Source organism: Lithobates pipiens, unplaced genomic scaffold (genome assembly GCF_037356315.1).
Source record: "Lithobates pipiens isolate NorthernLeopardFrog02 unplaced genomic scaffold, aLitPip1_a1.2 Scaffold_23, whole genome shotgun sequence".
In the NCBI taxonomy this organism is placed as follows: domain Eukaryota; kingdom Metazoa; phylum Chordata; class Amphibia; order Anura; family Ranidae; genus Lithobates; species Lithobates pipiens.
The window spans coordinates 314,352,729-314,366,232 of NW_027507785.1; the positions used below are offsets into that span (position 1 = coordinate 314,352,729).

The 13,504-nt window shown below is 43.1% G+C and overlaps 1 protein-coding gene across 3 annotated transcripts in view; it reads right to left on the reverse strand.

Moving 5' to 3' along the window:
* Positions 1 to 13,504, reverse strand: part of RAVER2 (ribonucleoprotein, PTB binding 2) — a 61,516-nt gene that overhangs the window by 30,542 nt on the left and 17,470 nt on the right. For all 3 annotated transcript variants that reach the window (XM_077450549.1, XM_077450548.1, XM_077450547.1), the window contains exon 3: positions 2,442 to 2,911. In XM_077450549.1, the coding sequence (XP_077306675.1) occupies positions 2,442 to 2,911 (470 nt within the window). The remainder of the gene's footprint in view (positions 1 to 2,441; positions 2,912 to 13,504) is intronic.

Consider the following 13,504-nt stretch of genomic DNA (forward strand, 5'->3'; position numbering starts at 1 on the left):
GGCTTGTGTTTACATCGTGATCAGCGGTGATTGGCTCTTTACTCTGATCTGTGATCAACTGTGTACCGAGGACACTGCATACCACACACACGCCACAGTGGGCGCAAACACGTGAGGACGTCATCCCAGAACTGCCTGGCCACAATGTAGCCATCATTTGGCTATAACGTGGGTGGCAAGGGGTAAAAGTAAATCTGTACTGGGGAAACAAACTAGAAATTAAAGCAAAGTTGAATAGATGTCATTATAGGACCCTTAAAGTGTAAAGGTAGAAGGTTTTTTGTATCCTAATGTAATCTATGCATTAAGATAAAATCCCACTGTGTGCAGCAGCCTCCCCAGCACACCCCTAATTACTTACCTGAACCCCCCCCCCCCTCTCTCCAATGATGTCCGCGAGTGTCTTAGCTGTCCCAGACACTCCTCCTGATCAACAGACACAGCAGCGGCATCATTGAGTGTCAATCAAAATCAGTCAGCCTATCAGGGGAGAGGGGGCGGGGCTCCTTGTCAATGGATAAACTGAGCTATGACTCAGCCTGAGTGCCCCCTGTAGCAAGCTGCTGGCTGAGGGGGACACTCACCAGAAGGAGGGGCCAGGAGCAGCAAAGAGGGACCCGAGAAGGAGGAGGATCAAGACTGCTCTGTGCAAAACCAACTGCACAGAGGAGGTAAGTATAACAGGTTTGTCATGCCACATTTAGCATGTTTTTTCGCTGGTGGGGCAAAAACCCTTTTAGAGGGTTCCAGCTCCCACAGCCTCCTCCTGGAGCACCCACGGCGCTGGAAGGAAGATCAACCCGCCCCTCCTCTCAGCAATCATCCGGGACACGTCACAGGTCCCAGATACTTGCCCGGCCAGTCACAGCTAGAAACGCGGCTTGCGCATGCGCGCAATGCATCCACAGCCGAGCGCCCATAGTGACAATGCCGTCGCAGCAGAGAGGAGGGGGAGACTAGCAGGGCTTCAATCCCCCGCATCGCTGGACCCTGGGACAGGCAAGTGTCTGATTATTAAAAGTCAATAGTTGCAGTATTTGTAGCTGCTGACTTAAAAAAATAAAAAAAAAATTGCAACTCCGCTTTAAGCTTCCCTTCATTTGGTCATCTCTGCTCCCGCTGTCTTTTCCCTCTACAACAGTTCCCATGATGCTCAACTACACTACAGAGTGCATGAACATCATGGGAAATGTAGTTCCAAAACATCTGGGGTGCCGAGGTTCACCATCACTGCTCTAATGGATGCTGCAGCAGCCTCCATTTCCTGAAAGCTGGTATTTACAAACCTTCAGTACGATCCATGTAAAAGCACTTAAAAGTAGAACTATGGGCAACACTTTTTTTATTGTAGATTGCAGAGAGGGTTATAACCCCCCCCATGAGGTTTATTTTTGCCATCTGTGTCCCATTGAGATTTCCCTTCACTTCCTGTCCCATAGACAAACAGGAAGTGAGGGGAAATCGCTACAAAATTAAGGCAATCCCCCACCCCCCCCAAGTCACCAGAACTAGTGTCCCTATTGGAAGATATCCCCTTTATTACTTTTCTGGAGACAGCCCAAAATTTGGGATTTTTTTTACTGTCACTTTCAATGATAATTGTAAACAGGACAAAAGGTTTTGCCCTTAGGTTATACTTTAAGGCCTAGTTATCGTTTACTCACCACTGCTTTGTGGGATGTGGCATGCACATTTTCACCCATACCCAAAAGTTTGGGTTTTGCGGAGGAGAGGGGGGGGGGGGGGGGGGGGAAGAAAGGTGCTCAAAACATACTAAGGCACATCATGATGCTTTCCACTAAAACGCTGACCTTTTGTACTCCATATTTCCAGCACAGGTTCAATTTAACTGGTTAAGCAGACATCTGAAAAGCTAAACAGATTGAATTGCACCAAAGCCATTGTCAGCCTTCTCATATATCACCTTTTGTTTGTTCCCCTATTGATTCATGAGAAAGCAGCACACTACAGCTATTCATGGACGGTAGAATATCATTTAAATAGGAAAGCATGAAGCAGATGTTAAAAGTGACACTAAAGCTTTGTTTTTTTTGATTTTTTTAAAAACACACACTTCCCTCCACTGTACAGTTCGTTTTGCACAGAGTTGCCCCGAACATCCTCTTCTGGGGTCCCTCGGCGGCTCCTACCTGCATCAGATAACACCCTAAAGAGAAGCGCTCTCCCGAGGGGGTTATCTTAAGGGTGCACGCCATAGAAGCCGAATGTATGGCTGCCTGGGTCATTGGATTTAATTGACAGCTAAGGGCTGTGCTGCCATCAATCCATCCAATCAGGACCCGAGACACTGGTTTTTGCTGCTGTGCTCGTCCCCGGGATGAGATAGAGGGGGTACAGGCAGGTAAGGGGGGGGGGGGGGGGATTACAGGTGGTTTTTCACCTCATTGCATTGAAGGTTTACAAGCCCTTTAAAATTTTACCTGGCAGAACAAGGGCTCATGAAGAGAGGAAAATATTTGCATCAGCTCATCACTATTGCTGTAGTCCTTGGGAAGCTTGTCAACACACAGGCACTTTGAGTGAATAAAATCCGCCGTCAGCTGATTGACGTCCACCCACTGGGCAAAAAGGGTAAATTCTTCCAGCTGCTTGCCCAGCAATTCCAGGCGGGCCTTTGAGGCACAGTCTTTCTTCATGTACTCCACAAAGCCATAGCCCTTGGAGAGCCCAGTGAGCTCGCTGTAGACAAGGAGACATCGTTCGATGTTCCCGTACGCCCGAACCAGTTCTTCGAACTCCTGCTTGCTAAATAATGGAGGAAGGTTGGTCACACACAACAAAGCGTCCGTTGGCTGCAGCTGGACCAGAATCTCCTTGTCCCGGAGGTGGCGTTTGTGGAATCTGTTAATAGCATCTTGTGCTTGCTCTCCGTTTGACAGAGTGATGAAGGCTGGAATGAGAGAGAGGGGAAAACAGGTGGTCATTAAAGCACAGTAATGTGTTCCAAGGTCTCCAAGAAAATGTCATTATCACAAGGCACAAGCTATCCATTGTCCCATTAATACTGAATTGCCTGCTAAAAATAAAAAAAGTAATCTCCTAAATTACTTCATGAAATACCAAGAGAAAAATGGCGAATTCCAACGTCGAATGAAAATCCTTAGTCTTTAAAAATGGTTTCTGATCGAAAATTAAATGCAATCTTAAATATATACACAATTACATGTGTCAAATTTTAACAGTCCCATTTTTAGGTGCAATATATACACATACAGTACAAAAAAAAAAAAAAATACAGTAAAAGTCTAAATCAGGTCAATATTTGGTGTAACCATCCTTTACCTTCAAACAAGCATCAATCCTAGGTAGACTTGCAGTTTTTTTAAAACGCAGCAGGTAGGTTGTTCCAAACATCTTGAGAACCAAGCACAGACCCTTTGTAGATGTCGGCTGCCTCAAATCCTTCTGTCTCTTAAGGTCATTCCAGAAAGACTCCATGATGTTGAGATCAGGGCTCTGTGGGGACCAGACCATCACTTCCAGGACTCCTTGTTCTTTACACAGAAGATAATTCTTAATGACATTGGCTGTACGTTTGTGGATGCTGTCCAGCTGCAGAATACATTTGAGGCCAGTCAAACCCCTCCCTTATTGTATGGTATGTTACGGTATGATAGATAAGGATCTGCTTTTTTTCTTAGCATTGAGGACACCATTGATCCTGATCAAATCTCCAACTTAATTTGCAGAAATGCAACCCCAAACTTGCAAGGAACCTCCACCGTGCTTCACTGTTGCCTGCAGACACTCATTATTGTACCGCTCTCCAGCCTCTCGGTAAACTGCTCCCTGCTACACCCAAATATTTCCCATTTTGACTCATCAGTCCAAAACACCTGCCGTCATTTTTCTGTACCCCAGTTACTATGCCTTCATGCAGAAAAGAGTTGCTTAGCCTTGCCTCCATGTCAGATGTGGCTTTTTGGCTGTAATTCTTCCAAGATGACCACTTCTGGCTAGACTCGCCCCAGACAGTTGATGGGCGTACCAGGGGGCCCGCTTGTTTCCATCAGTTCTATATTGATGGATATGAAAATCATCAAATGTCAAAAGAAAGTAAGCATGATGTGTGCATCTTCTGCTGCATTAAGTTTCCTTGGGCGATCACTGCGCCTAAGGTCCTCAGCATTGCCTGATCAATGGTGTCCTTAAGCCCTGGTTCACATTGGTACGACCTGACATGTCAAATCGGCAGAAATTTTTGGCAATGGCATCATCCTAATTGTTGCGACACTTAATTTGCGGCACTGCACCCATTTCTAAAAAGTCGTTTCTGCACTACTTTTTGTGCTTTCGGGGTGCGATTTACATTGCCATCTGCAGAAACCCGCACAGACGTCTCTGAAATCGCAACCGAAATCGGGACTGACATGCAGGAGTGACATGGTGCGAGTTCAGCTGAACTTGCACGGCTTCATGCCCGCAGCTCAGTTTGAACCTGGGCTAATACTGAGAAATACAGATACTTATCCATCATGGCATACTATCAGGGAGGCATGGGACTGGCCTCAAATTCAAGGTCATTAAAATTCATCTTCAGCATAAAGAACAAGGAGTCCTGGAAGTGATGGTTTGGCCCTCAGAGAACCCTTATCTCAAAATCATGGAGTCTGTCTGGGATTACATGAAGGGACAGAAGGAGGCGGCAAGCAGCCATCATGGAGCTACTACGCATGCTCTGAAATACCTCACCAGCTCTTCCTTGATGTCACTCCTGGCAGGTGTGTTCCAAGCACCCAGCATGCCTTCTATGGTGGTTCCAGAAGAGTGGCGGCCATCTTTACCCTGTGCTCAAACCTCCCCATACAAGCTGCTGGTTGGTGCAGCGAAAGGAGAAACAGTGACAGGTGTCCAGCGTGGAAAGACGGATTATGAACCAGTTTCATCTAATTTGTGGGTGTTAACGGATTTTCCTTAATAAGTTGCTGGTAATCTGCACTTAGAAGCGCCTTCTTTCCTCTCCTTGTCTATCAGAGCTTGCATCTACCCTCAGACGTGCTGCGTCGGTGCGCCTCCAACTATCATTTGGACAGTAAATTATTACCTAGCAGATTGATGGTTATCACGCAGAAGCGCCCTATAACAACTTGATCCAGGATTTGAGGCAGCCTACATCCACAGAAGATCTGCGGTTAGTTCCCCAAGATGTTTTAGAACAAATGGTGTGCAAGTCTACCTAAAAGAACTGAATTGGTGCTAGATTGAAGGCAAAAGTGCTACACCAAATATTGGTTTGATTTTAATTTCGCTTTACATTTTCGTGAATTGGAAAAAAAAAAAAAAAAAAAAAAAAAAGAAACTATTTCTGAAAACATTCTTAATTTACAGCATTTTTTCACACCTGCCTAGAGTCCTTCAAAAACTGTGCGTACAAAGCACGGTGTACCTAGAATTGATGCTGGTTTGAAGGTAAAAGGATAGTTACATCTGTTCACTCACTTTGTATTTTTTAAATTGGTAATTAAAATATATTTTTGAAACCTTTCTTCCTTTACAACATTTCTTCTAAAACCTAGAACTTTTGCACAGTACTGTATATTCATTGGGTACAGTCATTTTCATTAATTATGTGGGCTAATCTTTCCTTGTAGTGCTTTACACTCAGTAAGCCCAACATGCCTCTCAAAGGTCTTGATAATTTATCAAAAAATACTGACGCTGTGTGGCTAACTGATCAGTGTACTTTCCTCCAATGATCAGACTTGTCCCGACACACCCCCACTGCACAGCCATTCTCTGGGAAGCTCAGTGTGCTGCTGCTTTTCCTCCCCCAGCTCTCATGCAGCTGAAAACAGAGGGAAGGTGACCACTTATAAAAAATAAAATGGGGTGGGCAACTACATAGCAAATGAGGTTCAATGTAGAGAAAAAAAAAAGTAAAATAATGCATTTGGGTGGCAAAAATAGGAATGCAATCTATAGACTGGGGGGAGAACCTCTGGGGGAATCTAGGATGGAAAAGGACCTGGGGGTCCTACTAGACGATAGGCTCAGCAATGGCATGCAATGCCAAGCTGCTGCCAACAAAGCAAACAGAATATTGGCATTAAAAAGGGGATCAACTCCAGAGATAAAACAATAATTCTCCCACTCTACAAGACTCTGGTCCGGCCGCACCTGGAGTATGCTGTCCAGTTCTGGGCACCAGTCCTCAGGAAGGATGTACTGGAAATGGAGCGAGTACAAAGAAGGGCAACAAAGCTGATAAAGGGTCTGGAGGATATTAGTTATGAGGAAAGGTTGGGAGCACTGAACTTCTCTCTGGAGAAGAGACGCTTGAGAGGGGATATGATTTTAATTCATAAATACCGTACTGGTGACCCCACAATTAGGGATAAAACTTTCTCGCAGAAGGGAGTTTAAGACTCGTGGCCACTCATTAAAATCAGAAGAAAAGAGGTTTAACCTTAAACTACGTAGAGGGTTCTTTACTGTAAGAGCGGCAAGAATGTGGAATTCCCTTCCACAGGCGGTGGTCTCAGCAGGGGGGCATTGATAGTTTCAAGAAACTATTATACAAGCACCTGAACGACCGCAACATATAGGGATATACAATGTAATACTGACATATAAAATCACACACATAGGTTGGACTTGCTGGACTTGTGTTTTTTCAACCTCACCTACTATGTAACGCTTTTTATATAAAAATGTTTTGCCTTTCATTTCTATTTAAAAAAAACTGAACGGGTTGTTTTACAAGGTGATCGTTTACAAATCACTTTAAAAAAAAGAGACTCTTAACGTAAAAGAATGAAGCAAAAAAAAAAAAAAAAAAAAAAAAAAAAATGTTTTAATGGTTACTTTGCATGTTTACTTTTCTCAGACATTTCTCTAGTCCTTTTAACCCACTAGAAAATGACTGCTTAACGAGAGTTAATTCCCTAGCACTCCCCACTACAAGCCAGCACTGGTCCTCTTCTGGACTGAACCAGCAGCATAACAGTGTAGAAGTTATTCTTACAGATTAGTGTCCTAGGTTCCCTTTAAAGAGAGCAAGGAAGGACATGTAAATGTCATAGGATGCCCCTGAGCTGAACTGTGTACCCAGAAAGACATGCAAATCATTCCATTATGCCCCTGTGCTGTGCGTTTATAGCATAGACATAGCTAAAGATATAGAGGCATTTCACTGCATACAGCTGGTCTGAGACTGTTAAAGGGAACCTATGAAGTCAAAATGATGCATTTGCGTTCGTCATTTCCCTGATGGCAGCGAGCTCAAGATGCCAGCATCGGGGAGGGGAAGAGGCTTAAACCCAGGTCCACCATATGTAGCTGTAAATTTCTAGCTGAAGTCAACAGATGTGACAAGCCCCTTGTGAACCACAATGTCAATGTGACCTGAAGAGATGCTGGGCAAGTATCGCAGCTCTGGATATGTCAAATTTCAGGAATCTCTGAAGCCCAAAAATAGAAAAACACACATTTTCTGAAATTTTTCTTAAAAAAATAAAAAAAAAATAAAATAAAAAATTATTCAGCGTGGAGTAGTTTTACAAATTTAGTTACACTGGGAAGGTGAAATTCAATGTCTAAAATTCTGCATGAAATACAAGTACAGCTTTTTCAATAAAATTAAATTGTATTTTTTAATTGCAAATGGAAGAGGGACTGTATTATTTTAGCACTTCACCTATACCCCCTTTCACTAATAATGTAAAAGCTTCCTGCCAATGTGTATTATCAGTTATTGACAATGCTGATCCAGAAGCACATATTGCCCTTGCAAAAGCTTCATCAAACTTTCTCCCGATTTTCAGGTGTAATTCTCTCTATAAAATGAAGAGATTGTGTATTTTTGGGATGCCGTGGTTTGTAACACTTCCTGACTTGAAGATGCTGCCGGAGAAGAAACACTGATGACCCAGCAGCAGCAGAAAGCGTTTCTGGAAAGTGAACACTGGAGGGAAAAGCTCTGCACACTTTTCAATAAAGTATTTTTTGGCCCAAAACTACACCTCTACTGGAGGGGGGGGGTTATAGCGACCATTAACCGAGCATTTCAGTTCAACGTTCCCTTAGACCCCAACAGTGCATTTTAGGCATATTGGACAACCACATTACAGAGGACAATCCCAAGCAGGCTATCACAAGGGCTCTCTTCCAAGCCCACAAACAAATTCTCAGACACTGGAAGGCAACTGAGCCTCCCACGCTAAATGAATGGGTGACCCAAATTGGGGGGGGGGGGGGGGGTCTGGCTTCAGTAGACCTTATACTAGAGAGAATCCTCAGTTAAAGGCAACAGTGGAACAATGTGGAGTGGGAGGAGAGGAACCATGGAGGAGGAGGGGGGATATAAGTGCAATGTTTGTAGGGAACAGAATGAAGAGGGTGGAAGAGGGGTTCCATATGCTATAAGTAATGTTAAAACTAGTATAAAATGTAAATATAAACTTCACATGACTGAACTGTGAAAATTAGCCACTGCAAGATGTGGTTGCAGGTACCTGAGCCCCCCCCCCGCCCCATGCAAATATGTGGCACCAGAGGGGGAGGAGGAGGCAGACAAGCGGAACTCCACTTTAAGCTACCAAAGGGACTAATTGGTTGTAAAAAAAAAAAAAAAAAAAAAAAAAACCCACACACCACACACACCTTTTCAAGTATATATTTAAATACATAGCAACTCTTTGACAAGCTAAAGAAACTCAAAGGGCAAGATTTACTTGTGCCCCATACACACGATGAGATTATCGGACGAATGATCGTCCGTTTTTTATTGCATGCTAATCTCAGATCGAATCTGATGAGTTTACTAAAGTCACGAAAATTCCCGCACGACAGAAAAAAAATTCGGAAGTGATGTCATGTGTTGTAATGCATTTGTATTGCATTTTCGAACGATAGCTGTACTAATTAAACGAAAATCGTACGATCTGGCATCGTACGAAAAAAATTTCCGTGCATGTCCGATAGAATAATATCGGATGTACTGTCCTAATCGGCTCTCGAAACCTCTGTACTAACGATCCGATTATCGTACGATCGATTCGAAAGCGGTATTTTCCGTACGATTTTCGGATCGTGTCTACGGGGCATAAGTTGGTGCACACAAATTCTGCTGCAGCTGTGCATAGTAACCAATCAGCTTCCAGGTTTTACTGTCAAAGCTTAACTGAGCAAGCTGCATAGTATAACCAGTCAGCTTCTGTGTGCACTAGCTTTAGTAAATCTCCTCCAAAGTGTCACACATAGCAATCAGCTTAACCTTTGAGAGTCTGTACATACACAGAACAATATATGCCAATATACAGGACTTTCTATTACTTTGCTAAAGTTAAAAGGCTCACTATCAACAGGCAGCTCGAGGTCAAATTACACACATACAGCCAACAAGAATTTAACCTTTATTAAGATATTTCCAGTCAAAGCTTCTGCCTTTTTTTGTTCCGACAAGAATCATGCGATTTAGGCAAGGACACCCCCCCTTCCCAGTTAGGTCATACCTTTTGTTGAAAGCGATTGCTATCTCCGTATTGGAGATCTCATCTGACAGTATCTGATACAGAAGTCAGTAAAGATCTGCAATAAAGTTTGCTTAAATACTATATTATACACACACTGGAAGTATTTGTTTTTTCCCCTAGCGTTCCACATTATGCTCAGTGGTCTATGATGATTGTGACATAAAGAACTTCATAATTAAATCCAATAGCATCCTTTTATTTTGTTATCTGTATAGACACAATATGGCAACTGGGGCTGAATAAATATTTAATTTCCCAAAGGCAGTGGCCTGGAAAATCCACATTTGTTAGAATCGGGGTCCTGCAGGGGGATCAATAACTGCTGAGTCAGGCAGAATGAGGCGTTATATTACACAGTCTACTGGAAGCAATCTTTAGCTCAATTTTAATATGCCTGAATTTCCTTCCTAAGGAGTAAACACTGAGAAACCTGCTGCCTGGATAATAATATTCCACAAGCAATTAATCCGCAGGGACCATGATGCTATGGCTAGATAAAAAAAAATAAAAATAAAAAATAAAATAAAAATAAAAACCCCCACACAAACGCAGGAAGTGTAAAAGGAAATCTATGGGGTTTTGTATACTGATCACATTCATCTGTACAAAATAATCTCATTGATTCTGTTGATCTTGTAAATGCCTTGCTTCTATGTATAGCTGGTACCTGTATTTGTACATATGTCAGCCATATGCACCAATTACATATGCAAGCAGCATTTCTAGCAGTACAATTACTTTGGTTACCTTCAGACATATGCATTGCCATTAAGAACAAAACAAAAAATGTATACGTTTTAATGTGCGTTAACCAATGCACACTAACATATCACACTTTGTGCTGTGTGTTTCACTATCATTTATCCCAGCCTGATTCACAAGTATGGCAAGGTGCCAAAAGACCAGAAATAGAACACGCCACAAAAGCACAAGTCATGTTATGTTGCACCATGTTAAAAATGCTGCAGGTTTGGTTGTTTTGTATGGTCAGTCCATGAAAAATTAAGGAGCTGCCTTGAAGCCCAAGTTTGTTTTTGTTTTTTTTTTTGTTTTAAAACAATCAGCACAAGGGAAAGTACTTAAAAAGCGGAGTTCCACCCAAAAGTGGAACGTCTGGTTAATTTCTTCCTCCCTCCCCTCTGGTGTCACATTTGGCACCTTTCAGGGGGGAGTAACGGGGGATCTGTCTTCCGTAAGTTCAGCCCCCTCCACAATCACAAAGTGCAGCGCGCATGCGCATTAGGGAACTGGGCGTAAAGCCGAAAGGCTTCATTGCTGGGTTCCCTTACCTGGAATGGCTGCACCCGACAGTCGATATGAAGATCGGCTGGGGTGCCGACATCGTGGTGTCCATATAGTAAAAGCCAGCAGCTACAATATTTGTAGCTATTGCCTTAAAAAAAAAAATATATATATATATATATATATATATATATATATATATATATATATATATATATATATATATATATATATATATATATATAAAATATAAACATATACACACACATACACATCCCCAAGGCGGAACTTCAATTTAAGACCCCTTTCACACTGGGGCTGCTCCACGTTAGCTTTGCAGGCACTTTGGCAGCACTGCCCATTGATTTAAATGGGCAAGAGCGCTGTATAAACCACTCCTCAAACACCCCAAGGATGCTGCTTACAGGACTTTTTCTAATGTCCTGCAATTGCACCGCCCCAGTGTGAAAGCACTCAGGCTCACACTGGGGCTGCAGAGGAGGCATGTTTCAGGTGCTATTTTTAGCCCAAAAGCACCCCAGTGTGAAAGGGGGGTCTAAAATCTATGAGAAGTGTCCCTTGTGCTGCAGTTTTTTTGTTTTTTTTTAATACTCTGACACATATCCCTTACCAGTAAAGGTCCAGTGCCACAAGGGTTAATATAAGCGGAGGGACCTGCACCAGTGTACTCAACAAGAATGCAGATTACTGACCCCCCCCCTCCATACACAGCAGCTGCACTATAGAGTTGATGATTGAAAAGTGTTGTATGAATGGAGGACAGACAGAGGAATGAGAGATCCACCTCCTCTATTCCTCTTTCTAGGGGGGGATGAGAGGGGGATTGGTGTGCAGATGAGAGGACTGAAGATATCAACCAAAACCAGCAGCACAAGGGACACATCACATTGACTGTAAGCACTGTCCCTTGTGTCGATCTTTAACCACTTAACAACCGCCCATTGCCGATTAACGGCTTCAGGGCGGTTGTTTAACTCTGAGAGGCCGTTAATTAACGGCCTCCCAGAATTCTGCTCTCGCGCGCCCCCTGGGGCGCGCACACGAGAGCATCCGTGACCGCTGGGTCCAGTGGACCCGGCGCATCACGAATCACGGTAAACGGCCGCTCATCGCGGCCGTTTACCACGTGATCGCTCCGTCAAATGACGGAGTGATCACTTGTAAACAAGCCGGCGTCATGTTATGACGCCGGTTCCTCCCTCCCCTCTCTGTACCGATCGGTACAGCGGAGGGGAAAGAGATCGGTGTCAGCAGCGATGTGGGCTGCATCTGCAGTGCCCACATCGCTGCTCACCGAAAATTAACCCCTCAATTCCCTGCAAACACTCATCATTACTCTGCAACGCCCTGCAACACTCTGCAACCCCCGCCGATACCCTGCAACACTCTGCAATGCTCTGCAACACCCGCCAATACCCTGCAACACTCTGCAATGCTCTGCAACACCCGCCAATACCCTGCAATGCTCTGCAACGCAGTACTCTGCAACACCATGCTCTGAGATACCCAGCCATAGTCGGTGATACCCTGCAATACCCAGCCATAGACATCTCCCGCCGCCCTCCGCCCTCCGGTGCTTCTACCGAATCGCTAATACGATCAAAGCCAGAATCTTTTTTTTTTTTCAGGCTTCCCAGCTTAGAGGTGAGATGTGGGGTCTTATTGACCCCACATCTCACTGTAAAGAGGACCTGTCATGCCATATTCCTATTACAAGGGATGTTTACATTCCTTGTAATAGGAATAAAAGTGATCAAAAAAATTATTTTTGGGGAAAAAAAATGTCAAACTAAAATAAATAAAGTAAAATGAACAATAAAAAAAAATGTTTTTTTTAAAGCGCCCCTGTCCCCATGTGCTCGCATGCAGAAGCGAATGCATGCGTAAGTCCGGCCCACATATGAAAACGGTGTTCAAACCACACATGTGAGGTATCGCTGCGAACGTTAGAGCGAGAGAAATAATTCTAACCCTAGACCTCCTCTGTAACTCAAAACATATAACCAGTAAAAAAAAATGTAAATCGTCGCCTATGGGGATTTTTAAGTAGCGACGTTTGCCGCCATTCCACGAGCGTGTGCATTTTGAAGAGTGACATATTAGGTATCTATTTACTCAGCGTAACTTCATCTTTCACATTATGCAAAAATTGGGCTAACTTTACTGTGTTTTTTTTTTTTTTTTTTTTTTTTTTACGCACAAAACAGTTTTTTTCCCAAAAAAAAGCATTTGAAAAATTACTGCGCAAATACCATGCGAGATAAAAAGTTGCAAAGACCACCATTGTATTCTCCAGGGTGTTTGCTAAAAAAACATATATAATGTTTTGGGGTTCTATGTAATTTTCTAGCAAATAAATGATGATTTTTACATGTAGGAGAGAAATGTCAGAATTGTCCTGGGTGCTCCAGAACACCTGATGGCGCTCCATGCATGTTGGGCCTCTGTATGTGGCCACGCTGTGTAAAAGTCTCACACATGTGGTATCACCATACTCGGGAGTAATAGCAGAATGTGTTTTGGGGTGTAATTTGTGGTATGCATATGCTGTGTGTGAGAAATAACCTGATAATATGACAATTTTGTGAAAAAAAAAAAAAAAAAGTAAAAAGAATCTTGATTTTGCAAAGAATTGTGGGAAAAAATGACAACTTCAAAAAACTCATCATGCCTCTTACTAAATACCTTGGAATGTCTTCTTTCCAAAAAGGGGTCATTTGGGGGGTATTTGTACTTTTCTGGCATGT